A 27,778-nucleotide genomic window follows, 5' to 3' on the forward strand; every position below is an offset into this window, starting at 1 on the left:
AATGCCATAACAGGGGCTCAGGAGAAGAAACAAGATTATTCCTGTAATACTAAACTGTGCACTATTTGTGAATAGATTCCTATCCTAGATGCAGCCCAAGTAACACTGGGAGCCTTTAGAAAACACTAACCCATTTATTGACAAACCTCTCAGCCATTAGGATACAGCGGACTCTGAATGAAATAAATAGCACCCTTGAGCACTATTTCTAGCAGAAAGGCATGCATGCATAAATAAATAAATAAATAAATAAATAAATAAATAACTCACAGCAGCCATATGCTTTTTGTTTCTAAGATCCAAAAAAGGGTATACACTGCATTGCCTACATATTAATTCACACTGAGGTTGGGAGATGAGGGGTTAATATCTGCAACTTTCTGCAACTTTGAAAGTTCCAGTATCAGTTATTTAATAGACTATAAGCAGAAAACATTAATAATAGCTGTTGTACAGTTAAAGCTGCTGTTTATTTATGCTCTCATACCTTCAAAACTTGCCAGGAAACTTCCAAATGGTTCGTGGAAAATACCATGTCGAGGGGATACATGCAACAAAGTTAGCATTTCAAGTTAAAAAGTAAGCAAGGGATAATACTTACAGCACATAGTATCTTATATTTCTTAAGGGTACTCCTTTTGACAATCTCTTCTGTTTGTAAACCCATACGCTCCATCTGGCTGTTTCGCTTCAAGTTTGTTTCACTAACAGAAAGGATTCAGCTTTTCTAGTTACACTTTACTCTCTTCTTCTTGGCCTCTGCCCTTTCGGCTCTGCTTCAGCCCAATGGAGCGATTATCTTTCTGAGTCTCAGCATATATATGAGAGCATAGTCCTTGATGACTGGATATGAGGAAATGATAAAACACTTCTGTCAACAAGTTCAAAGGGTGGGAAGCCGTTTTTTAGCATGCTTTCCAAAGCATTCTGCAAGGGTTCTTTAAAGGAAATTCAAGGGAAAAATCAGAAAACCAGAATGTTCTTTGGTGGCAAGCCACGCACACACATATGCCAGTGATGAATAATGCTAAAAATATGTTGTGAAATCCAAGTAAGCAAATGAAGTATGTTCATTATTTTCAAAGCAATATTCTAAAACAAACAATCCTTACTCCCCCTTCATTCTAAATGTTAAACTATGTTTAATATAATTCTTCTGATTCAGGGGGAACAGGTAAATTGTACTGGAGACAACAAGAGGTCTGCCAAAGTAGGTAGAGCTCATTTTATACAAAAAGAAGAACATGAAGTATTAATAATAGCATCAATGTAGAAACAAAATACAGTTGGCTCTCCATATGCATGGATTCTTTGTCCACAGATTCAACCATCCACACCTTGAAAATATTTTTTAAAAATATAAATTTCAAAAAGCAAACCTGGATGTTACCATTTTATATAAGGGGCAGCATTTTACTAGACCATTGTATCTAATGGGATTTAACTACATTTTTTTAAAAAAATGGAGAAACAACTACCAAAGTCTTAGGAGAGGCCATGTTCCTACAAGATGATCATATCCTGTAAATGTGTTTAGAAGTATTCCACAGCTGGTGTGCCATCACCCAGAAGGTCTTCTTTCTGGAAATACTGTGTTACAGTACTCTGTGCTGAACCTCAAGCAAGAGTGCCCTAGTGGAGGGAACAGCAGGCAGTGGGTGTCCCAAGTTATGAGGGTGTTGTTAGAGAATTAAGCATAGTATTAAACAATTGAACAATTTCAAACAGTTACAATAATTTAAAATCATGCATACATTTGGATAAAATCACTAAGTTACAAAGAATTTAATAAAAAGCCATGTTTTTGCTTGTCACAGGGATGAAACCACGATTGGCACCAAGTGGGCCTCAAAAGGAAGGGCATTTTCAACGATGCCAAAATGACAAAGAAGGCCTTCTCCAACAGCTTCCTTTAAAACACATATTATATGGCTTCTGTAAGATGTTCCTATCAGGAATTTAGCCTTTGTGTTTCACACTAGTTGAAGTTTCTCAGCCATCTTCAGAACAGCTCCATTGCAACAGCCTGACTGGGAGGTTTTCAGTGCATTAACTAATTTGTCCAGGAAAGGCCATAGCTGGTGGACCATGCAAAGATGACCCCAGGCACCCTCAGATAAAATCCACTTCAGCCTTCAGTGATAGGGACAGATCTAGGAGTGCTCACAAGCTGTGCACCTGCTTTTTCAGGAAGAGTGCACCTGTATTTGACGTGGACTGATTACTCAATCCCTAGACTGAGGAAACAATTCAAATAACTTTTGTCTGAGAAAGTCAGATTCAGCGTATTAGCCTGCAGTCAGCCCATTAAAGCATCTGAGGGGTACTATTCCTCCACAGCCCCAAATGACTCCAGCAATAAAGAGAAGTTTTGCTGAGCACCATCAGCATTAGGACAGGGTCCAGTTCCAAATTCCTAATAGCCTAATAGCAGTTTTATATAGATATTAAAGGGCATGGTGGGTCTTTTTCTCATACTGCCCCTGTAAATAGCAGTGGGACCACTCTAACACAGTAGTCAGAAATCTGTTCATGTCTTGGGTAAGTATAACATCCAAACAGAAGCAATCAGACGTTTTTGCCTAATGCACATCCACATTCACATCAAGGTCAGGGAAACCGAGCTTCTCATGTAGTGTCATTCTTGGTTGATGGATGTCAATCTGTCTCTGCTGAAATACTCCTTTATTGAAATACTCCTTTAGTTACACACTCACTTGTGCACTCAATTGCACAACACTGTCATTCAAAAATTATAATAATTATTATATTTATATCCTGTCTTTCCCCCCAATTGGGACTAAAGACCGTTTACCATTTAAAACGAGAACAATACAGCTAAAAACATACAGAAAGTGAACATTAAAATGGAATTTTAAAATGGAAAACTATTCACAATGTTAAAACAATTTAATATACACTTCAGTTTTTAACAAGATAAAAAAGACTGTCTTAAAAGTCCATTCTCTAACAACCTTTTGGAATTTTTAAAAGAAGTAAGAGGTAATTTATTTTAATGTGTCTTAAGGGAGTTATATCCCAATTCTGGTCTTGAACATGCCAGACATCATTTGGACTGCTTGCACCAGAACTGGGGTTTTGGGCCCTGTGTCCTGATGCCAGGAGAAAGGGGAAAGCTTTTAGCCTGTGCTGACAAGGCCTAGGTCTGTTTTGGTACCAAATCCTGTTCTGAAAGCAGACTGAAATAAGTCCAGATAATGTTTACTCCACAAATGTCTTTAGTTGCCCAGCCACCATATACTCAACCATCTTGCATATTTAGTATTGTGAAACAAATGGTGAATATGAATACTATATTGAACTTCATATAGTCCTAGTGCTTCTTTCTTTACCTGCAGTTTGGAGAGGATGGCAGGAGAGGTAGAGAATGAATGCATCACAGAATGGGGTGTGTGTTTAGAGTCCATAACTGTATTCCTTCTTTCTTTTCTCTGGTGATCAGGGTTGGATTCCCCACTGGGCCATGGAAACCCACTAGGTGACCTTGGGTGAGGCACACATTCTCAACCCAGAAAACCCCATGATAGGTTCACCTTCGGGTTGGACTAAGTCTCAAATGACTTGATAATACAAAGCAACAACAAAGTAATGTAGTTACCTGAACTAGTTATGTTTTTATGTAACCAGACTGGAATGAAGTCATATTTTAAAAGCAGAGCAGTGAGTAAAAGTGAAGTTATTTTACTGGGGCAATGTATAATGATTTTTACTTATTTTCAAATGTTATATTTTGGGGACATTTTAGAGGCATCTTAAGAGGCATACTTCAAGTTTTAGGTCATTCTCTTGTTAATTCTAAAATTGTTTTTCCTTTCCAAAAGGCAACAGGAAGTAATAGAACAGCAATGACTAGCACACAGTAATACAATAATTTTATTTATTTGTTTGTTTATTTATTTACCATCCTGTCTTTCTTCTGACATGGTATCCCAGCTGGTTTACAACAAGGCTAAACAAGATTGACCTAACAATCTGATGACAAAAGCAATTAAACAAGCTATCATATTAAAGCACGCTTAGTATTAGAAACTATAAAATCCAGGGGGGTGGGGGGGTGGAGATGATTCATTCACAGTGTTGCCATGAGTTGGGTTTGACTCAAGTTGGGGTAGTTAACAACAAAATCATTTAAAAGCATAATGATAAAAATACAGCATCTGATCCCAGAAAAAGACTTGTGCACAACCTATTAATAATCAAATAAATCCCTGTTTAAATAGAAGGATTTTAACCTATGAGTAAAAGAAGGGAAGAGAGGAGGCCAGCTTAAACTCCTGTAGAATGGAATTCTACAACCTGGGAGCAACTATCAAGAAGGCCTCCTAGTAAAAAATTATCAAGGACGGCAACAAAAAACAGGAAGAAGCAGCTTCTTAAAAGTCCTGCCTATATACTGTTATCTGAAGAAGCCTTACTTCTGGACAACAGTACTGTAGAGGACTACACTGTCTGTTCTCCCTCAAACAGCCTCTCCCAGCCGACCCTATGCGTGTGCCTTCACGTCATCTGTCATCTTACAGTGAACGACGTAATGAATTTCCTAGGGTTTTCTTAGGCAAGGATTACTCAGAGGTGGTTTGCAAATTCCTTCCTCTGAAATATAGCCTAGAGCACCTCATAGGCACTGGCAATCTCCCATTATCCAGGGCTGACCCTGCTTCATTTCAAAGATGAGTTAGAAACTGGTGCCTTTAGGCTATTTAGACCACCTCCCATCCTTTACCACATGAAAAAATTGCTTTTGAATTAATATAGCATGGAAGAAAGGCTGTAGCTAAATTGAAAAGCATACTTTTCATACAAAAGGCCCATGATTCAAAGCCTGGTACCCCCAGACAGACCTGCAGAAAACCCCTAGTGAGTTTCTGTCACTCAGTGGAAACATTACTGAGCAGATAGAACAATTGCTAGGTTCACTGTAAAGCAGATATGTCAAATAAACCACAAATTTACAATATATATTTCATACCAACCTGTTCAGAAGCAGGCTGTATTTTCCATCCAGATGCCAAAAATGCTGGGAATGTTGTTGTACTCTCTTCACCTATGTTCACCTTCAGGAGTAAGAGGGTATTTGTAAAAAAAATTTAAAATGCTATTTACTTTTCCCACACCTTTTCTGACTTGTGCAACACTAGTTTAGGGTAACTTGCTTTTTCTCTTGGCATTTGTGCATCACAGTTTACCAGGGAATTTAAAATTCTCCCTTCTGCCCATGATTTCTTATGTATCTTGTAAGGTTTCTTTTTTATTCTTGTGTGCCTTCAAGTCTTTTCAATTTATGGTGACCCTAAGGCGAAACTATCATGGGATTTTCTGAGGCTGAGAGTGTGTGACTTCTCCATGCTATCTTAATTCAAGGTCACCAGGGGTTATTCAGACGGTGAAAGTAGTTCAGGTAGAATCTGGGTTGATTCTTTGTTGTTGACATGCATTTTGAATGCATTTGATTAAGTTTGGGGGAGCTGCCAAAAAAACCACTTAACCCAGGATAATCGGGTATTTTCCCGAGTTTTTCTAAAAGATTAACATCATCATGTGAATAACTGATACCAATAGACCTGGGACAACCAGCATAAAACTCTGTATGCCTTGAATGTGCTTTGAATACGTTTGCATCATTGACTCCATCTTTATTTGAGTGCTGACACATGTGAGCAACCAAACTTGCAGAGATGCAGGTTACCCTGATCTCCAGAGTTATAGTCCAACACTCAAACCACTACTGGTTCTTGATTTCTTAGTTGCCACCAAAACTCAGAATATTTATTTCACTGCTCCTTTGTCAAAGCCCTTGATAATTTGGTGAGATACATAGAAATTTATTAAATCACACATAAAACAACAAGATGACATAAAACAACAAGTGCATTCACTGAAGCTAGCAGTTACAATTTACTTATATTTATACCTGCATGTTTCAACAACTTTCCTCAGATTTAACACTAATTCCTGCCAGCCTATTCTATTCTCCACTCCTAACCCTCCTCCCACAACCACCACCTTCAATCCAGATCTTCAATCCCAAGTCATTTCTCACCTTCTTGTTTCAGAGACCACATTTTCTGCCTCCAGCCAGTCAGCATCCAGCATATCCCACTTTGTTCACTCCCCCTCTTACTCTCCTATCTTATTTATTCCAAAACACACATTTAATAAAGAGTTAACAATATGTAACCAAACAAACGTTGAAAAATGTCAAACATCAGATTCTTAAAAGGGGAAAGCCTAAACAAATAGATATCTGCTTGGATGTGCTTCTCTTGTGTTAAGTATGGTTTTATATAAATTTTGGGTGCCATGCGATCTGAATCTATGACCCCTGACTGACCCCATCACTAGCCACCATTACCCTAAGAGCAAGCTGACCACGTAGCCAGGAAGCTTGCTAGGCCTGGTCACAGAAAAAAGGTAGATTCTAAACCTTTCAGCAAGCAGTTTAGGAGTTGCCATACTAGTTTCGCAAGCTGCCCAAAGCAGGAAGACAATAGCAGTAGCTTCCTCCTTTTGAGAGCCAGTGATTGACTTAATGGCTCGGTCATCAAGATATTTGTCCCCTCCTGAAAAGTGCCAGACCTCAATTTGTGTATCATTGTGTAAGTTTCAGCTTCGACAAGCCTTTGTTCCCCAAGTTGCCATAGCCTGAGGTTATGTTTAGGGGTATAAAAGGACCCCACTTCCAACCCTCCAGTGGGCTTGTTGAGCTTTGAGTTCCAAACCTGAAACCTTGCTTGTAGAACATCTCACTCCAAGCTTGAGTTCCTGGAGCCTTGTGCTCTGCTGAAATCACTTGAGCGAAGCCAAGCTCACTGTCATTCGGGCCTCTAGTTAGCTTTGCCCAGCAGAACTCTGCTCCTAGCCACCACGGTCGCCGCTTCCCTTTTCGTTCCCACCATCCACCATCCCTCGCATCCATCGCTTTGGAGAAGACTCTTAAGGTAAATATCCCAACGGTGCCTCTATCCTTTCTCCTTTACTCCTGAACTCACCCCTCCCTCGCTTTAACATTGAATGTGTGTGTGTGTGTGAGATCCCCTTTGTTGTGTGGCTTTAATAAATGTTTTATATTTTAATTGCATCTCATTGGCATCCGAGTCGCTGTTTCTTGGGGTTGGACTAGATGACCTCTGGTATACACATGCCAAAACTTGGAGTTAACCTGAAGGCACATAACAACTAACACCAATAAACCAAAGGTACACATATAGCATTTTTTATTATATTATAGTATCATGTAAACAAGATCCCTGACAAGCATGAAATCATAGGGAGTGCTGCAGTTGTCTGCATAGCCACAAAACAGTAGGTAGCTAACGAGATCCAGTTCATTTTTAACATTAAGTGAGCAAAATTTAACCTCAATGCACAAATACTAATTCCTCCATATGGGTATATGGCTGGAACTAACAGCGATTCTGTTGATGCCCTGACTAATATCTGGGATACTGATCTCTCCAGGGCTATTCACAGTATCGCTCCCAAGCATCCTCTCAGGCCTGCTTCCAAAAAACAGCCCTGGTATACGGAAGACCTCAGGGAAAGGAAGGGGGTTCTGTGACGTCTAGAGCACAACTGGCGAAGACATCAGGACTTAGCTGACAAGGCACTCCTGGACTCTCTTTGGAAGGCCTACGGAGTGGCAATAAGTGCAGCAAAGAATTCGTTCTATGCTGCACGTATTGCATCCGCGGAGTCGCATCCGGCAGAGCTGTTCAGGGTAGTGAGGGAGCTGACACAACTGCCCCCCTCCCTGAACCCTATTTTAGAACCATCTAAAGCCTGCTGTGACAAATTTAACAACTTCTTCGTGGATAAAATCTCTTGGATAAGGGCTGATCTCGACGCCAGTATTTCTTCAGAATCTATTACAGAGGTGTCCAGAGCTTCCGTGGCCCGTTATACTAGATCACTTTGAGTTTGTCAGTACCGAGGAAGTGGACAAGATCCTTCGAAACGTTAGGAAGACGACATGCTCTCCGATCCCTGTCCCTCATGGCTGGCGGCTCAGGGGGGGATGCGGTGCTAACTATGTTGCACCGCATAATTAATACATCTCTAAGAGAGGGACAATTTCCATCAAAATTAAAATTAGCTGTGGTCAAACCCCTGCTAAAAAAGCCCTCTCTAGACCCCCTGACTCATAACAACTACCGGCCTATATCGCTGCTGCCATTTTTGGGTAAGGTGATCGAGAGAGTGGTGGCCTTCCAGCTTCAATCGATCTTGGATGAAACGGATTTTCTGGACCCATTTCAAACCGGCTTCCGGGTGGGCTATGGAGTTGAGACTGCCATGGTCACCCTAGTCGATGATCTCCGTCAGGGCATGGACAGGGGAAGCGTGTCCTTGTTGGTGCTTTTGGACATCTCAGCAGCGTTCAATACCATTGACCATGGTATCCTTCTGGAACACCTGAGGGAGTTAGGTATCGGGGGCACTGCGCTCCAGTGGTTCCGTTCCTACCTCTCAGGTAGATTCCAGATGGTGCAGCTGGGGGACTGTCGTTCCGATAAGAGGGCCCTTACATCTGGTGTCCCTCAGGGAGCGATTTTGTCCCCCATGCTATTTAACATTTACATGAAACCACTGGGAGAGATCATCCGGAGACACGGGGCACGGTGTTATCAGTACGCTGATGACACCCAAATATGTTTCTCTGTGTCTCCGACTGATGCAGTGACTAGGGATGGCATCTCTCCTCTAAATGCCTGCTTGGAGTCAGTAATGGGCTGGATGAGGGAAAACAAACTCAGTGTGAATCCAGGGAAAACGGAAATACTGGTGATAGGTTCCCCGGATCTGGGTGGTGAGATTTGCCATCCTGTCCTGAACGGGGTCACGCTCCCCTTGAAGGACTCAGTCCGCAGATGTCATGGCCAGCCAAGATGAGCTCTCGGAGGATGAGGAGGAGGATGAGCCTCCTCCAGAGCAATAATAATAATGTTTATTTATATACCGCTTTTCCAAATTAGATCAAAGCGGTGTACAACAGCAAGTACAATACAAAATCAAAATAAAACATAACAGGCCTCTCTCCCCCTCAAGATGGTGATCGGAAGGAGGGCTCTTAGTCTTTCAGGCCAGGCCTCTCTCCCCCTCAAGATGGTGGCTGAAGCAAGGGCTGATTGAGGCTACGCCAGGTGTTAGTTCTACTCTGCCAGGTCCCAGCTGTGCTTCCCCAGCCCCAGAGCAGGAGGTCCAACCAGGTCCTAGTGCTGAGGAGAGGCCTCCTATGGTGCCACAGCCTAGTGGTGACTCTGGAGACGAGGCTTGCCTGCAGGTGCCTTCTTATCAAGAGAGACGGGCCGAGAGTGCTTGCAGGCGCAGATCCAGAAGGATTGCAGAAAGACAATTAGCAAACCAGCCTCAGGTGGCTCGAGGGAGAGTTTCCCTGATTTAAGTGGGAGAGAGGCTTTCCCTCCCCGCCTGGGCCCTGCCGTGATCGGAGGCCAGGATCGGGGCATCGCCTCGTTCCTGGCCCCCGCAGGGACCAGGAAGGAGGTGAGCAGGCTGCAGGGAGGCGGGGAGGTTGGCGCGGCTGCGCCCAAGAGGCGCCGCCTCCCTGCAGCCTCCTCCGCCCCAGGCCTCGCTGCCCTCCTTTTCCTCCGCGCGGCCATGCGTGGTGGGAGGAGGAGGAGGAGGGCAGCGAGGCCCCAGGGTTGCCTAGCAACCCCACTGCAACCGGGCTTTTCCCGGTTTTTGGCGGCACCCGTGCCGTGACCAAGCAGGTGCCGCCAAAACCGGGGAAAACCCGGTTGCAACCGGGTTATGGCAACCCTACTTGTGCAGGCCGAGGGCAGAAAAGAGCCTTGCCGGCAAGCTATCTCTCTTCCTTCCCCTTCCCCTATTTTTTCTTCTCTTCTTCTTCTTCTTTTTCCTCCTCCTCCTCCTCCTCCTCCTCCTCCTCTTTGTTTTCTTCCCCTCCTTCTCTTCTTTCTCTTCCCCCTCCTCTTCTTCTTTTTCTTCCCCTTTTTTCTTTTCTTCCCCTCTTCCTCCTCCTCCTCTTCTTTTTATATTGTTCCCTATTCTTGTTTCTCCTTTTCTTCTTTCTCCTTCCCTTTCCTTTTTCTCCTCCTCCCCCCTTTCTCCTCAGCTGCTGCTGCTGCTGCTGCTGCTGTTGTGGTTGTTGTCGTGTGCCCAACTCTTTTCTGATTAATGGCAATCCTGCCCGCTAGCCCCTCTTTCTCTAACGCTCTTATTTAACCTCTTCTATCTAAACCTCTATCTAGTTACCCCCACTAAGCCCCCGTCCTCTTCTTCTCAAGGATCCAGGGCTTCTGGGGGCTTTGCCCCCATGCAAAAAGAAAAAGAAAAAGAGTGACCCACAAATCCCCCTTATAGTAAGTTGAGATATACTGTACCTGAGGGAAAAGAGGGGGTGAGGGTTGGGGGGTTTGCAGGGGGCAAGGAGAAGGAGGAAGGGGGGGGGGAATTGCTAAGAAGGCTTGGAACATGTAGTTTGCCGGCTCAAGGGGCTGCCTGTCTACCTCGGCTCAAATGCTAAGGATGCCTGGACTTGTGCTGTTGTGTATGTTTTGGAATTTTTTGGGGGGTGGCCAGAAAGGGAAGTACATTTCTGCCATCTGTCGAGGAATAATGCCAAAATGTCCTCCATTTTTAGCATGTCTAAGAAACATGAGTTTATAGCAATACTTTTTTAAATCATTAATTTTTTTGCATGTCCTCCATTTTAAAAATATGTCCTACATTTGGGGCTAAATTTTGTCCTACATTGTCCTACATTTTCCGCCCATTTGTCCCAGTTTGGAGGTTGACAGTTATGGCAACCCTAGCTGGAAGTTACTACTAAGGGTCATATAGACCAACCCTCTTCGGCCGTGCAGGAATACATAGGATCCTAGAGGTGGAAGTTACTACTCAGGGCCATATAGGCCGACCGTCTTCGGCCATACAGGAATACATAAGATCCGAGAGCTGGAAGTTACTACTAAGGGTCAAATAGGCCTACCCTCTTCAGCCGTGCAGGAATACAAAGGATCCTAGAGCTGGAAGTTACTACTAAGGGTCATATAGACCAACCCTCTTCGGCTGTGCAGGAATACATAGGAGGATCCTAGAACTGGAAATTACTACTAAGGGGCATATAAACCAACCCTCTTTGGCCTTTCAGGAATACAGATAATTCCAGAAAGTGGGAAGGGAAAGGATTAACTGGGATAATTGGGATAATTTGCAATGGAAAGAAGCTGAGGACACAGGGCAAAAAAGAAAGAGAAACTGGTACATTATTAAAAGCAGGTGAGAAATTGGGAAGTCAGAAGGTTTGAAGGAATAACACAGCAAAGTGCATGAACACAGAAATTACTATTTAACACAACCATTTTTATTATACAATAACAATAGTAGGACTGCCTTTCGCCAGCCTTTTTGGACTCTCTGCCGCTGGTTTTGCCTCCTTGGCCTGCTGCTGCTGGACTCATCAACAGGGAGCTGGTTCTTCATCATTCTCCCATTCTCTGCTGCAGAAGGAAGGACGGAAGGAAGGAAGGAAGGAAGGAAGGAAGGAAGGAAGAGGAAAAGGAGATTTCCCCGAGTCTGGAGCTGCCTCCTGGGCAGAGAGGAGGGTGGCAACAGCAGCAGGGCCATGCCAGTCTCAGGCAGCATCAGAGACCCATCCTCATCCTCTGCCTCTGGCTCCAGGAGTCTAGTCCTGGATTATTGGGAGCCCTCCTCTTTCATGGGAAGGGAGGGAGGGAGAGGGGAAGGGAAGAAGGGGGAAAAGGGAAAGGAGGAGGGGAAGAAGGGAAGGGAGGAGGGGAAAGGGAAGGAGGGAAAGGAACGAGGGAAAGGAGAGAAGGAAGGGGGAAGGGGGGAAGGGGAAGAAAGGAGGGAAGGGGAAAGAGGGAAGGGAGGAGGAAAAGGAAGGAGGGAAAGGAGAAGAAGAGAGGAAGGAGGGAAAGGAGAAGAAGGGAGGAAGGAGGGGGAGGAAGGAAGGAAGGAAGGGAGGGAGGGAGGGAGGGAGGAAGGAAAGAAAAAGGGAGGAAGGAAGGAAGGAAGGAAGGAAGGGAGGGAGGGAGGGAGGGAGGGAGGAGAGAAGGAAGCAGGTAGAAAGGAAGGACGGAAAGGAAGGAGAGAAAGAAGGAAAGAGGGAAGGAAGGGAGTAAAGAAGGAGGAAAGGAAGGAGGGAGGGAGGGAGGAAGGAAGGAAGGAAGGAAGGAAGGAAGGAAGGAAGGAAGGAAGGAGGGGATAATTCCGAGCAGCCAATGTAAAGCCCAGAATTGTATGAGAAGTACGGCAAAGAGGGGGATGAAAAGCCAGACATTTGCTGGGTGCTTTTCCAGCCAAATCCACAGGTTCCCCGATGGGTCAGCCAGACACATCTGCAGGCTCCTCAATGGGTAAGTCACCCACATCCGCAGGCTCCTCAATGGGTTAGTCACCCTCATCCACAGGCTCCTCAATGGGTTAGTCACCCCCATCCAGGAACACCCAAATTCATATCCACTACAAGAGCAGAAGGACCCATGGTGGTTCTGTAGGCAAAAACATTCTCCGTCCATAGTGGGGTCTTCTTCACCTCTCAGGCGGAAGACCAAAAAGGCCAGAATCAGGAGAGCAAACAGACTGGATCCAGCCATGTTGAGTTCTCAAAGCCCAACTGACCAAGTGAATGCATTCTGGAACCTTTGCAGCCATGTAACTGACTTCCCATTGTGAGTTCATATGATCCATTGTGAGTTCTGATGAGCTGTCATGGTTGACTCAGAGATATATAGCCTTGTTAGTCTGTAAAATCAGTGTCTCACAGCACCTTTGAGACTAACTGAAAGAAAGAAGTTGGCAGCAGGAGCTTTCCTAAAGTCCAATTGCATAAGGCCACTATGACAATGTTGATATCTGTTCTGATAGCATAAGACCGTAACATCTGTTTTATTGAATTGATAAAATCTGTTCCAGCATTGTACAGTGGGCCCTTGGTATCCACTGGGTTTGGTTCCAAAATCCACATTCAAGATGCTCAAGTCCAGTTGCAGTGGTCCCTCCTTCTCCACGGATTCTCCAAAACAAACCAACTTATTTTTATGTTGATGTGTTGACTGTATTTCTAGCCTGCTTTTCTGCTGGGTCAGGCTATTGGCTAGGAAAGACTGATCCGAGGCAGAGAAGAAGGGAAACTCTCTTTCTCTGTGGCCACCAGAGTCACAAGATGGGAGACTTAGTGTCCTTGCCATTTATCGGGATTTGCGGAATTAGCAAAAATATCCTTCCTCCAGACTTTAAAGCAGAGCACTCCTTAGCACTGTGTCTACATCGCACAACATCCCATTATTAGATCAGTTTCATACCAGCTAAGCCTCCATCCTATGGACTCCTGGGATTTGTGGTTTTGTATGATATTTTAGCCGCCACAGCAAACTAATGCACTTCCCAGGATTTCTATCAGATGGAGCCATGGCACCTAAACCAGTGTCATGCTGCATGATTTCTACAGTGCAGATGCACCCAAAGTTAAACCCACACTGGAAACGTGGGCTGTATCTACACTGCGGAAATGAATGCAGTTTGACGCTGCTTCAAGCGCCGTGGCTCAGCGCTACAAAAAGCCTGAGATGCGTAGTTTTTGTGAGACGGCTTTGGTGCCACAGCAAACTGGGCATCCCAGGATTTCCATAGGATGGAGCCGTAGCAGTTAAAGCGGTGTCAGACTGCATTGATTCCCACCTTTCTCCCAGATTGGGACCCAAGGGGGCTTTCAACAGATATACACACACACATTAAAACAACACTTTATTTTAGGGATCCTAGAGCTGGAAGTTACTACTAAGGGCCATATAGGCTTACCCTCTTTGGCCGTGCAAGAATACATAGGGTCTTAGAGCTGGAGGTTACTACTAAGGGTCATATAGGCCTACCCTCTTCAGCCGTGCAAGATTACATAGGGTCTTAGAGCTGGAGGTTACTACTTAGGGCCATATAGGCCTACCTTCATTGGCCGTGCAGGAATACATAGCATCCTAGATCTGGAAGTTATTACCAAGGGTCATATAGACCAACCCTCTTCGGCCGTGCAGGAATACAGATAATTCCAAAAAATGGGAAGGGAAAGGATTAACTGGGATAACTGGGATCATTTGCAATGGAAAGAAGCTGAGGACAAAGGGGGGAAAATAGAAACTGGTACATTATTAAAAGCAGCTGAGAAATTGGGAAGTCAGAAGGTTTGAATAAAAATCACAGGAAAGTGCATGAACACAGAAATTACTATTTAATATAACCATTTTTTATTATACAATAACAATAGTAGGACTGTCTTTGGCCAGCCTTTTTGGACTCTCTGCTGCTGGCTTTGCCTCCTTTATTTATTTATTTATTTAGGTATTTATATCCCGCCCTTCAGCCCTAATGGCTCTCAGGGCGACTTACAATACTATTTTTAATCAGACAGTTCCCTGCCCTCAGGCTTACAATCTAAAAGACACGAAACAAAAGGAGAAGGGAATGATGGAGGGAAAGGGGATGAGGTCCAGTGGTCCTTCTCTCCCTCTAGGGCCTGGACCAAGGCAGATGGATTGGAGGGAGGGCTCTTCCTTCTTCCAGGCTAGTCCTGATGGAGCTGGACTTGCCTGGCGAACTCCCTCTCAGGCCAGCGGATGGCAGTTGTGGAGGGCTCTTCTTCTTCTTTTCCTCCTTCTTCCCTCCTCTTCCTCCTCCTCTTCTTCTTCCCCTCTTCCTCCTTCTTCTTCCTCCTCCTCCTCTTCTTCTTCCCCTCTTCCTCCTTCTTCCTCCTCCTCCCCCTCTTCTTCTTCCCCTCTTCCTCCTCCTCCTCCTCCTCTTCTTCTTCCTCTTCTTCTTCCCCCTTCCTCTTGTTCTTCCCCTTTCCCTACTCCTCTTCCCCTCTTCCTCCTCTTTTTCTTCCCCTCCTCCTATTTTTATCTTTTTCTTACTTTTCTTCTTTCTCCTCCTTTTCTTCTTTCTCATTCTCATTCATTTTTCTCCTCCCCCTTCTTCCTCCTCTGTTGTTGTTGTTGTTGTGTACCTTCAGCTCCTTTCCAACTGATGAGGACCCATTGAGATGCCCAAATGTGCTTCGTGTGTGTTTTGGAATGGAGGGGGGTGGCTTGGCCAGAAAGGGAAGTACATTTCTGCCATCTGTCTAGGAGTAATGGCAAAATGTCCTCCATTTTGATCATGCCTAAGAAACATGCATTTATATTAACATTTTTTAAAAAAGCATCAAAATTCTTGTGTGTCCTCTGTGTAAAAAAATATGTCCTACATTTTAAAAAAATTGTCCTACATTTGTCCCGGTTTGGAGGTCCTGACTTATGGCAACCCTATTCAGACTCCAACCCTGTGGACTTTTAACTAGGATGGAGTCCTATTGGTTTATTTCCAACCAAGTATGGCGTAGTGGTCTGAGTGTTGGACTAGGACACTGGGAGGCCAGGGTTCAGATCCCTGCCACAGAAACCCAATAGGCGAGTTGTACTCTCTCGGCCTCAGAGGATGGCATTAGCAAACCCCTCTGAAGAAACATTCCTGGAAAATCCTAGGACAGGGTTGCCTTAAGTCAAAAATGACTTGGAGGCACATAATGACAACAACAACAACACATGGTCCAGGGCCTGAATACCCTAAAGCAGGGGCTCCCAACTTACTAAATATGCTAAAGCAGGGGCTCCCAACTTGAAGGCACACAACAACAATGAAGTACTGTATGTGGTTCAATTTGTGGTTCAGAAGGCCACTTCGTCTTTAAATGTGATGTTGCTTTTTTTAGGAGTGTGAAAGTTAGCCAAACACTTCTTAGGGGTGTGGGGCATAGAAAAGGTAGTCCTAAAAGCACCAGATCCCATCTGGTCTTGGGCGCTTAGCAGGAGCATCCTTGGTTAGTACTTGGATGGGAGACCACCAATGAATAGTCTATGTTTCAGTGGAAAGACCTGGCAAAACCACCTCTTGAGTATTCCTTGTTTAGGAAAACCCTACGAAATTCATGGGGTCGCCATATATAAGCGGAGAGGCATCCAGGGCGAGCAGAGGCCCTCCTTTTCCAGGACATGTCCTCCATTTCAACCTTCCGCCTGTAAAGGTACCAATCAAGAGAAACAAACAAACTAAGTCCATGATCCAAGATGGCTTTTTATTTTGCATGCAAATGAACACAGGGGAATCATTTCTACCAAACTGTGTCCCCGAACAAAGCGTAGAGCAGCCTTTTATACAGAAGACAGTGCTTAAGCTTCGGGCACCCTCCTCCTGAACTTTCAATAACCCAAATTAAAAAAAGTGTGTTCTTAACATTTAATGAGGATGAAACTCTATGTCTTATCACCGAAGACTGATTTATCTCCCTCCCTGTCTGGGTCAGCTTGGCCTTGACTCTGCAGGTGCACTGTCATCGTGCCAAAACTCAGAAAGGGGAAGGTGGGGAGAGAAAGTAAAGAGTAGAAGAAGGGGGGCTGACCCAGCCAAAGGAAGAGCAGCGAGAGAGAGAGAGAGAGGGGTTTATCAAACCCTAACATTCCCCCCTTCGATAGCCCATCATCCACTTTGGGGATTATGGGATATCACTATTCAAGAACAGGAACATATCTCTCTCGCAGCGCCATGATTTGGTCTGCAGCTTTTTATCAGCTATGTTTTCCATCATTCCCCTGACAGAATTAACCAACAGGGGTAGAATATAAGGCAGAATAATACACAAAAGCAAACACACTGCTACCACTGCTATAAGGCCTCTGAACCCTCCAATCCAGCCGAACCATGAACCCAGTCCTTCAGCCCATTTAAATCCTTTCCAGGTTTGTACCGGAACATGGGCTAATTTGACTATTTTACTAGTAATCTCCTCGATCACTTTGCCATTTTCATCAATATTGAGACAACAATTTGTGAGATAGAATTTTCCACAAACTCCTCCTTCTGCTACTAACAAATAGTCAAGAGCCAACCTGTTTTGATATACAGCATTTCTTAACTGGGTTTGGGTTTTGGAAAGGGTGTTCAGGGCTCTGGCGGTTTCATTAGTGATTATTTCCAATACAGCTTGCAAGCGGATTATACAATTAAGCATCTAAATAGGAGTGCGATACCCATAAGCCCCATCTGCAGCCCAACTGGCTGGTCCATAATATTGAATTATTCTTTCAGGAGGCCACTCTTCATCTTTCCAATTTCCAATAAGTGGAGCTCTCCTTTTTCGGCTATATATGGGGTGGCCCAGTGTCTCTCCATCCCTTAAGGGGATAAGGAAAAACGAAGGTCTAATTTCTCCTAGGGTGCATGCACCATCCCACGGTTCTGGTAATTGGGAATATGCATATTTCTCACAAATCCAATACAACCCTTTAGGAGCATCCCAAGCATTACTATTTGGGAGGGAGAGATTGAGCCTTAACTTAAGAGATTCATTCCAAAGTTGGTTAACGGGTATCGTCTCAGCAAAGGTAACAAACAAATTTTTAGCAACTTCAGGGATTTCAAACGGTATTTTCATCTTTTCCCAGAGTTCAGTGAAGAAGGATCATGAAATTGAGTGTACTTCCTCTATGTATTTTACAAGTTTTAAGGTGAACAGACCCAAGGGGTCAGAACCTTTTCCACATTTTTTAAACCAAACTAGTTTCCAAACTTTGAAAGAAATGTCTGAGGATTGTTAATGGTAAAATTAACATAATTACACTGGAATTTCTTACAGTTGGTTTGAACTGGGACTTTGACCAAAGTAGCACTGGGCCACGAGTTTGCCAAGTCTCCCATCCAACACAACTCCAATAGAAACATTGATGGTTGCATCTGGTATTACCAATACCCTTGTCAGGACAGATATATTTATTAGCCTGAACATAAGTCTTTTGCCAATCTAGCCCTCCACTATTGGTGGGCCGTTTGGATAACCCACAAGGTTCAAGGGTTATTGTAACTCTTTAATTATAACTCTGAATCTTTATTTTAGCAAAACTGGCACTTTCTGCTTGGGCTTGATAAGCCTGCAGATACCATTGAACAGGATTTTCCTTGGGGTCATTACAGACTCAGAAAAGTCAGAATTATGTCTGTTATGTTTTAAAAGTACATTGTGTCTTTTTTTTCTTCTGACATGCATATCTACTCTGGTAAATCAGGGTCTCTCTAATTGTGTTTCCAGTCCTGACAATTTTGACACAGAACCTGCAGGGATCTGGTTTTGTCTTACTTTAACAATAAGGGGGAAACACTAACAACATTATAACCATAATCAACAAGAACAAAATCATCAAGGTAGGCAATTTAAACTGAAATTGAAGCATCTCAAAGGGCTGGATTCTCTTCGGGTGGTGACCACCTCCTCTCCGGCATGGGAGGGGTTGCAGCACCCACCAGAATTTCGCTCACTCGATTGTCGGTCTCGAGGAGGCTTCTCCCGTCGCGTCCACTGACGGACATTTCCTCCTCAGGGTCATCTTTAGGTTCCTCTAGGTTGGTAACCGTCCATCCCTCTGTGGCAGCGGTTTGGCTCCATTCCGATGGATCCAAGCAGGATTTCCTTTAAGCTTTAAAACAGTGGGGTGGTTAGTAAAACCATGAACTTTCCATGTTTTTCTAAGGCATCTTCTTTATAACTCTTTATCCAAACTAAATCTTCTGGCTTGTGCCCATGGATAGGAGTAGTTATCCCCAATGGCACTTGTTCTATATACTGGCTGAGTTCTAAAACAGTCTGGTTCAGCTCTCTAAGTTGTCTTTCAAGAGCTATCTCCCCCCTTTGTCCCAAAGTCTCTACAGTCAGGGGAAGAGGTGGTTGTCTCATGTGTAACAGGACAATTGACAACATTCACTTGCTTCTGGTTTCCAGACACATTTTCTTCAAGTACAACTTCGGGCTGTGGCACAGGTCTCTTACTGGAATTTGACTTAGCTCTGATCACACAGCCTCTGGAGGCATCTCCACACAGACTTGAGAGCCAGTCAACATATAAAGTTAGTTCATTCAAATATCTCAGTGTCTCTTCTCCTAAGTGACACTGACTGTACACGTAGATGACAACTTCTGGACCAAGTTGGGATGGCATCCATGCTCGTGAATCTGGGAGAATGTATCATCCTTTTACTTTTCCAATAACCTCAAATGGAAGCTTCTCCTTGTTCTTCCCAGGCATAATCTAGATCCATAAAATCAGGTACATCTATTACCAACACAGGGATGACTGTGATTTTCTTCATAGCTGCTCCCTTTGCAGCCTGGTCTGTTTGGACATTTCTTCTCCAAGCAAGTACTTGTACTTTACTACAAAACTTCAGGTTTCCATACTGCTTTTAATAATTCTCTATCTTCATCTGCATGTGTGATTTCTTTTCCTTCAGCTGCAAGAAATCTTCTTTCTCTGTACAGACTCTCATGCACTTGAAGAGTCAGAAAAACATACTTAGAATCTGTATACATAGCAATTCCTTTTTTCTTTAGTCCATCACAGGGCCATAGCCATAGCAATCAATTCAGTTTTCTTCATGGGATCTCCATGAGAAGTGGTTTGATTCTTATCTTCTGAAACAATGGTGAATCCAGCCTGACGAGTTCCATTGATGACACTATTGCTTTCATCTGTAAAGCTTCCATGCAATGGCACATCCTTCAGGTCAGGTCAACTGGAATACACAGTAGTCATATTTTCTTCACACTCATGTATAGGCCTTCTGGAATGGGAAACAGTGTGGTTGAGTTAGGCATCAGCCCAGTCTTTAATGGTGACATCAGGTTTTTCTTGTATAGCTGGGCTTGGTATTTCTCCAATTTCAACCTTGTCTTCTATTTAGGCCTTTAAATTTCCAACAGGGTCTGAATTGAGTGTGAGGCAGTAACTTCAACAGTTTGTCCATAAATAAGTTTGATAGCTTCTTCCAGCAAAAGAGAGGTAGCCATAATGCTTTTGAGACAGCTTGGCTATCCTTGGCTCATGGGGTCCATATTCTTACTCAAACAGGTAACAGGCTTATTCCAGGAACCAGGACTCCTATGGTTGTTCTTTTTCTCTTTTCTATGAATAGTTGGAAAGTCTGCTGATATCTGGTAAGCCTAGAGCAGGTGGGCTACCAAGGGCTTGCTTCAGTTGTCTTAATGCTTCTTGCTGTCTGCCTGTCCACAAAAGAGGTGCAGACTCTGGCAGTTTTCCTTTTAACATGTCATGCAGTGGCTTGACCAGGGAAGCAAGGTTTCAAATCCATATTCGACAGTACCTTGCCATTCCAAGGAACACTCACAGTTCCTTCTTGTTTCCAGGTTGGTTACAAGTAGCTTGAATTCAGTTCTCTGCCAAGACTCTGGTATCTTTATTCTGTTGGTAAATCTGGGTTTTGGCTTTGCTAGCCTTGTGTCTTCAAAACATTGTTCATCAGTTTTTACATCATTCAGCAGAACACAAAGTCCTAAATCTGGGCTCAGCTGCCATGCTTCCTGAAGCGAGCAGTCAGCATCAGTGGTACACCTTCTGAGGTGGCTTTTGTCTTTTACTTGTGGTTGATCCAAAACAAACTTCTAGGTTCCAAAGTCAACCCTCTGACTTTTCTGTTTTCCACTTCAGTCTTCTTCTTTCACATCTCTCATTGCCATGGCAGGAACATCCTGGGAAGCGGGGTAGAAGGGGAAGCTCTAGCATTGAATTCATAGCTTTCCTTCTTTGTCCGCATCCACGTCCTCGTCCTCATGCATCATCATTCCACATACTTTCATCTGGCCTCTCCAGTTCAATGGGACACGTCGTCCTCCTTCTTTCTCTTGGTTCAGTGCTGCTAGGCCAGCAAACTTGCTTTTTCTTGCATCTGCTTCTCACTTTTCCTCTGTAAACTCTGTCTGCCAAGGCTGGGACATTCTTCAAATCTTCTACAACTTCTTCCAGGTATCTGGAGCCTCATGACCACTACTTGTCTGTTCTTAGAGTCCTTCGGATCCAGGGGGCTATACTGACAATAAGCATTCTGGAGGTGCTCCAAAAATGTTCTGGGGCTTTCATCTTTCTCTTACAAGACATCATGGATCCTTTGCATCATAGGTTTACTTCCTTTCTTCACAGCTTCTAGGAAGGCTTGTTGACATCATGCTTGATTTCAGTGTCCAACATCTGTCTGGGCATCTCAGTTGAGGTTCATTATGGGAGCTGTAGTGATGTCCTCTAGCACATCCTTTATTCCATTTGGTTTACCAAATCTTCTCAGGCATCAAAACTTGCTTTCACATCTCAGGTCTGGTTGCAAAACATTTAAAACTCACTCAGGATCACAACCTCCCAAGCTCAAAAATACTAAAATGACGAGATAGTGTCCTTTTCCCAAAAATCAAAATTCAAAATCCAAACAGTCCCAAACACTCTCAAAAGTTGTTGAATATCAGGCTTTCATAAGCAACCAAAATTCAAAAAGCAAAAAGGTACATCAGGAACTGAAAAACTCTTCAAAGTCTGGAAATGCTTTTCTTTGTTAGTAATCCTTCTCAGACTCTTCTAACTTAGCAAGATGCCTCTCTATGGCTTTATTGCTGTTGTTGCTGCTGCTCCTTTATCAAATGCAGCTAAGAATGAAGTTGATCTCTTCAATCAGGCCCCAAGAGGATAAACTTCTGGGTAAACCTTGTTGCATCTTTCTGGTATTCTGCAGTGGTAACTTCATCTCTTTTTCATTAAGATGGCACTCTTGTTATGCTCTGTATTCAGTTTCTTTGTTACTTTAGGATGGCAAAACTCATTTGACTTTCAACTCAATCTGTGGAAGCTTGTTATTTCCTTCAAACTCACACAAGTTGGGATTCTATTTTTCTTTAACAGGAGTGTTTTTCACACAAACTGGTCTTTCCTTAATGTAATTTTTCTTCTTACATGATACACACAGTCCATTTGGGTGTTTCTAAATTACTCTAACACTCATTTTTCATTTTTCTTTTAAACACTCCAGGCTTTTAATCTTTCTTCTGCCCACACTCCTGGGATTTATCTTCTGTTTGCTCCTTTTTAAATTTTAGCACAGTCCTCAGAGCAAACGGACATAGGCATTTTCAAATTTCATCACAAATTTCTAGTTCTAGGCAAATTCTGTTTCAAGGGCACTGGGCATCCAGGAACATTTAGAAATATGGGCTATTCAGTGGATTACAAAAACTTTAATCTCTTCCAATAGGTTGACAAAAGGGGTCTTGTTTCACAATTAAAACTCCTAGCATTTTATTTCTCAGTCTCTGTTTTTCTTCAGGTTCTCATTCATTGGGCCATAGATCACAAAACTTGAGAACCCTCTTGTTGTTTGCTTTTGTTTTTATCTTCCTCTTGCCTCCAGGCAAGCTTACATCACAGTTGCCAGTTTCTCTCACAACTGGTCTTCATGTCTTCAGCACATGAAGAATCACAGAATTGTAGAGTTGGAAGAGACCACCAAGGTCATCCAGTCCAACCCCTTGCCATACAGGAACTCTCCATCAAACCATCCCTGACAGATGGCCAGCATTACAGGCAGTGGAGAAATAACAGACCATGAAATGTGATGGGGTCACATACCCTCCCCCCATCCTGGCTATACTAGCTTCAACAAGTACAGTAGACAGACAAGGTAGGTGAGGGAATGACAGGGACAGAACTGACTATAGGAATTGGGGGAGTCAGTTCTGGGACACAAAGGGATATCAATCAAAGCTGCTAGCTCCGACTGCCGGACGTTCAAACACTAGGCGTGTTCAAGGCGTGGGTGCCTTACGGTCAGTCAAGAGAAACGTAACAGCCATTCACTCTTCATTCACACACAGCAGGAAACCCCGCTCCCAGTTTTTCCCTCCCAGAACAGAAGAGAAACAGGTGAGGAATAATCAATTCCTCCAAGTCAAGAATAATTAATTCCTCCGGTTCAGGAATAAACCATTCCTCCGGTTTCAGGAATAATTAATTCTTCCGGTGTCAGGAATAATTGGTTCCTCCGGTATCAGGAATAAACCATTCCTCCGGTATCAGGAATAATTAATTCCTCCAGTGAGAGGTGATCACGCTCTCCTTCGGTTGCAATGGAACCGGGCAAAAACCAAGACCAGACAGGAAGGCAAGTAAAAGTCCCCAAATACTTGCCTGAACAGCTGTAGACGCAAGCGCGCTGGATCAAGAAAGCGATCTTGTCTGGACTTCTGGCTTCCTCTATTGCAGGCCCTGCAAACCTCGGAGATCCTCCCCCGCCGCTCAGGCATCACGAAAAGAGGTGACGGTGCGCACTCCCTCACGGCATTAAAGGACATCCGAAGTCGGCAGCCAGCCTCAAGAGAGGGCAGGAGGAAAACCCTCTGCTTGTCTCCTTTTCTCCTGTTTGGCCCTTGTTTCAATTGTTTTCAAGAGTCCCTTCGTGGTCGCCAATGTAAAGGTACCAATCAAGAGAAACAAACAAACTAAGTCCATGATCCAAGATGGCTTTTTATTTTGCATGCAAATGAACACAGGGGAATCATTTCTACCAAACTGTGTCCCCGAACAAAGCGTAGAGCAGCCTTTTATACAGAAGACAGTGCTTAAGCTTCGGGCACCCTCCTCCTGAACTTTCAATAACCCAAATTAAAAAAAGTGTGTTCTTAACATTTAATGAGGATGAAACTCTATGTCTTATCACCGAAGACTGATTTATCTCCCTCCCTGTCTGGGTCAGCTTGGCCTTGACTCTGCAGGTGCACTGTCATCGTGCCAAAACTCAGAAAGGGGAAGGTGGGGAGAGAAAGTAAAGAGTAGAAGAAGGGGGGCTGACCCAGCCAAAGGAAGAGCAGCGAGAGAGAGAGAGAGAGGGGTTTATCAAACCCTAACACGCCCAGGAGGAATCAAAGTAGCCTCCATTTTGAGCATGGCTGAGAAGCACGAATTTACATTTCTGCGTGTGTTTTTAGCTTTTATGGGGCCACGTCCTCCATTTTATTCCTTGAAGGCCCTCCATTTTTGCAGCGCTTTAACTCTTTGTCTGGCTCTTTGCTATGGAATTCTGGGAGTTGGAGTTTGTTGTGGACCCAGAAAGGAGCGCAGCTCCGCTCTGGGCCCCACAACAAACTCCAACTCCCAGAATTCCATAGCAAAGAGCCAGACAAAGAGTTAAAGCGCTGCCAAACCGAGTTATCTCTCCTGTGTGGATGGAGAAGCATAAATGTACATCTCTAGGGGTACTTCTTTTTCCAGATTGTCCTCCATTTTATGAAGGTCCTCCATGTCCTCCCTTCTCAGGGATCGGGCTCCTTTCTTTCCTAACCGGCCGGCCTCCATTTCCAGCCGAGCAGGAGGGAGGAAGGGAAGAGGCTGGGCCTAGTCGGCCTCCGCCTCTTGGGCTCCCTGGAAGTGCTTCCCCGCTTGAAGCAGGCGCCGGATGCGGCGGAGAAAGGGAGGCCCGGGCATCTGATCTGAGGCCTCCTCATCATGGCGATCCCCATGGAGAGCCAGCTGCTCAGCATCTTCGAGGAGGTGGTGGTGAGTGCAGGCCTCCCTCGCCCCGGCCCTGGAAGGAAAGGGCCTGGAGGGCCTAGGGAGGCCAGGGCAAGGGCTGGGCGGCTCGGGGGAGCTAAGGGAAGAAGGGAGGAGAAAAGGGAGGGAGGGAGGAGAAGAGGGGAAGGAGGAAGGAGAAAAGAGAGGAAGGCAGGAAGGAGAGGGAAAGGAGGAAGGAAGGAAGGAAGGAAAAAGGGAAGGGAGGAAGGAAGGAGAAAGAGGGAAGGAAGGAGAAAAGGGAGAAGGAAGGAAAGAGGGAAGGGAGGAAGGAGAACAAAGGAAGGAAGGAAAGAAAGAAAGAAAGAGGGAAGGAAGGTTAGAGAAAAGAGAACAAGGAAGAAAGGACAGGGACTAGGCAAGGAGTGGAAGGGTCAGGGGGGAGCCAAGGAAGAAAGGAGAAAAGCGATGAAAAAGGAAGAAAGGAAAGGAGAAAGGGAACAGGAAGGAAGGAAGGGGGAAAAGGAGGAGGACAGGACCCAGGCAAGGGGTGGGAGGCTTGTCAGCTGTTAGGCCAAGCTTAAGTTTTTTGTTGTTGAGATATAAAATTGAGAGCCGGTCTACTTTGTGGATCACTTTTCTTGACATAGACTTGTGCGACTGCTGGGATGGTTGGGAATCTTTGTGAGGGCGCTGGGGCAGAGAAATCCCTTCCCAAAAAGCTTAAAATCTGGACAGTCTCTTATGGAGAATATAGTCTTCATATAGCCTGGATCCAATCCTTATAAACTGGCTAAATATGTAAAGTCAGTATATAAATATATTTATAAATAAATAAACACTCTTAACAGATGGTTAACAGATCATGCGCCTGATCAATTGGAGTCAAGTCCATGTAAGCTTATGTCATAATAAAATGGTTTAAGATGGATATGATTTTTAATTTTTAACCATTTTGGCAACCACGTTCTGGCTGGAAAACAGTGTATTTATTTCGGAGAATGGAACTGGCAAAATGTCTTCTGAGTAATCCTTGCCTGAGAAAACCCTATGAAATTCATGGGGGCCTCTATAAGTTGACAGGTGACTTAAAGGCATACACACTCTTGTGTTTAAAATTCTTCTTTAAATCTTCTATCATTTATTGATCCTGTGAGTTTTTTTCATCTTCATAATTACGTTCATCTTTATCATTACTATAGATTTATTAGACAACTTTGCTTGTCCATGTGAGGTGGTTGAACACAGGACAGAGGAGATACGGGACAAAAGCCAGTTTGCTCCTGTCAGTACAAATCTCATCATTTTTATTTCTTTACTTTTCCTTGTAGAAAACAGAAGTCATAGAAGAGGCTTTTCCTGGGTGAGTGTAGTACAGCTGTTTTCTTACACAGTTGTAAAAATTAAATTTTGTTAGCTTGTGATAAGATTCTTAACAAGTAACTGTGACTTTATTTCAACAGCATGTTTATGGACACCCCTGAAGATGAGAGAACCAAATTAATCAGTTGTTTGGGAGCCTTTCGACAGTTCTGGAGCAATCTTTCCCAAGTGAGTGTTGCTGATAATACTGTTCAAAGCGTCCAAGAATCGCAGCCCAAAACGCTTTATGGAACCTGACAGTTCTTTTTCCTTCCAATCATTTTCTGCCAGTATCTAGTATGAGTTTCTTGTAGGTGTCTGTAAAAGTCTCTGATATATTACACCTATGAAAGATGTGAGAAAACTTCCAGTACCTACAGCACCAGGCAGGTCCTGATAATCGGCTCATGGTTAAGCTGAGCTAGTCCCTTTTTACAGGGCAGAGATGTGTTTTTGGGGTCTTCTTTTCCTGCCCTCCCATTTCCACCTTGTAACATACTGTTTCTGGATTCTTTTTGCATGTAGGGCTTTAATAACTCTTACAATTAGGAAACAAAATACAGAAGGTAGAAATACAAGTCAGTTTGACAATGACAACAGATGTTAATTACCACACAGCAGTGGCTATGCGATCCTTCTCTTTCCCATCATCATTGTTACTTGTTCAGATCCATAATAGTTGACTGTACTGAACTTGTTCCTTCCCGATAGTTGTTTTGGAAATCTCTTCCTGCCCTCTTCAATTGCGTACTATCTTGTATTAAAAATGGGAGCATATTTAAGGTATTTGACTTGGAGGCTTTATTAGCTTTAATGGTTTGTCAATTTACTTTTATCAATTAATAACATGAAGAAGGTGCTGAATTCCTAATAATCTTTTATTTTACAGGAATCTCATGAACAATGTATCCAGTGGATTGTAAAATTCATACATAGCCAACATAGCCCTAAAAGAATTTCTTTTCTGTATGACTGTCTAGCCATGGCTGTGGAGACTGGGCTTCTGCCACCCAGGTATGTCTCTTTTTCTGACAGCCAGAATAGTATAGCAGGCAACTGATTATAATACATCAGATACTTCAGGATTATCCTTAGGAGATGTATCACTCAGTTTTGTTTCTGATTTCTTTAGGATGGTTTGTGAGTCCCTGCTAAATTCTGACATCCTGGAATGGGAAAGAACACAACTATGGTCTTTAACATTTAAACTTGTCCAGAAAATAATTGGTGGTGTAGACTACAAGGTAATGGTCTTTAAAATCTCACCCTTGCAATATTTTTGTACTGTATCATGTTTGCTAGCAGCATTTTAGGCTACAGTCAGTCTCTGTATATTTTTGGTTGTTCTGTAAAGTGTAAATGACCCTGTAATTTAAAATAGGAAACATTTCTATATCTTGGTTTTATTCCACAATCTTTACAGTGAAGGATTTCATCAGTGCCATTAACTTGTTTAAGGTTACCCAAGGATTTCATGAACTGAAGTGATGTTTTAATATGAAATTTCCAGTTCCCAGCACTACAGCTAGTACAATCAGGGGTGTAGCAGATGGGCAACAAAGAACAGCCTCTGGCTGCTCCAGCCACGATTGGCCTGGGACTGGGGTGACTGCACAGCTCGCTCTCTAAGTGGGTCGTTGCCATGGTCGCAAACCAGCCACCGTCAGGAGCAGATTTTTGCCTATCTTTTTCCCTCTTCTCCTTTGGCTGCCTCAGAGCAGCTTCCGGCTGCTTTGGAGGCATGCGTCATCTGAATCCCACACCCTTAAAGCGGCCAGAAGCTGCTTCTTTTGGCACATCTGTTGAGGGCCTCAGCTCTTCATATCCATAGATTCTGCTTTTGCAGATTCTACTGTCCATGGCGAGAAAATATCCCACCCCCACCTCAAAAAAGAAGCAAACTGTGAGCTGACCCCAAGGCAGCTCACAGATAAAACATTTAAAATCTCAATAAAATTCAGAACAATTAAAACATCTACACCCAGTATGAAATCACATAAAATATACAAAAAATAAAAACAAACTAAAAACTCACCTGC

General features: G+C 43.7%; 2 protein-coding genes across 7 annotated transcripts in view; one reads left to right on the forward strand and one right to left on the reverse strand.

Moving 5' to 3' along the window:
* LOC149311109 (venom phosphodiesterase CdcPDE-like) overlaps positions 1-817 on the reverse strand; it is an 85,966-nt gene extending 85,149 nt beyond the window's left edge. Inside the window, exon 1 of the mRNA XM_089530357.1 lies at positions 602-817. Within this exon, the coding sequence (XP_089386483.1) occupies positions 602-676 (75 nt within the window). The 5' untranslated portion in view covers positions 677-817. The remainder of the gene's footprint in view (positions 1-601) is intronic.
* Positions 818-12,230: 11,413 nt separating this feature from the next.
* The window catches only part of LOC149311110 (mediator of RNA polymerase II transcription subunit 23-like), a 60,129-nt gene continuing 44,581 nt past the window's right edge, over positions 12,231-27,778 (forward strand). For 2 of the 6 annotated variants that reach the window (XM_089530358.1, XM_089530364.1), the window contains exons 1-5: positions 24,003-24,425; positions 25,709-25,740; positions 25,841-25,928; positions 26,629-26,753; positions 26,872-26,983. In XM_089530358.1, coding sequence (XP_089386484.1) covers positions 24,375-24,425; positions 25,709-25,740; positions 25,841-25,928; positions 26,629-26,753; positions 26,872-26,983 — 408 coding nt within the window. In that variant the 5' untranslated portion in view covers positions 24,003-24,374. Of the gene's footprint in view, positions 12,381-15,560; positions 15,699-24,002; positions 24,426-24,658; positions 25,273-25,708; positions 25,741-25,840; positions 25,929-26,628; positions 26,754-26,871; positions 26,984-27,778 lie in introns of those variants that run through there. The other 4 variants (XM_089530363.1, XM_089530362.1, XM_089530359.1 and 1 more) reach the window with 4 other exon arrangements.

Source organism: Sceloporus occidentalis, unplaced genomic scaffold (genome assembly GCF_023333645.1).
Source record: "Sceloporus occidentalis isolate IW3139 unplaced genomic scaffold, rSceOcc1.0.p SCAF_6, whole genome shotgun sequence".
In the NCBI taxonomy this organism is placed as follows: Eukaryota; Metazoa; Chordata; class Lepidosauria; order Squamata; family Phrynosomatidae; genus Sceloporus; species Sceloporus occidentalis.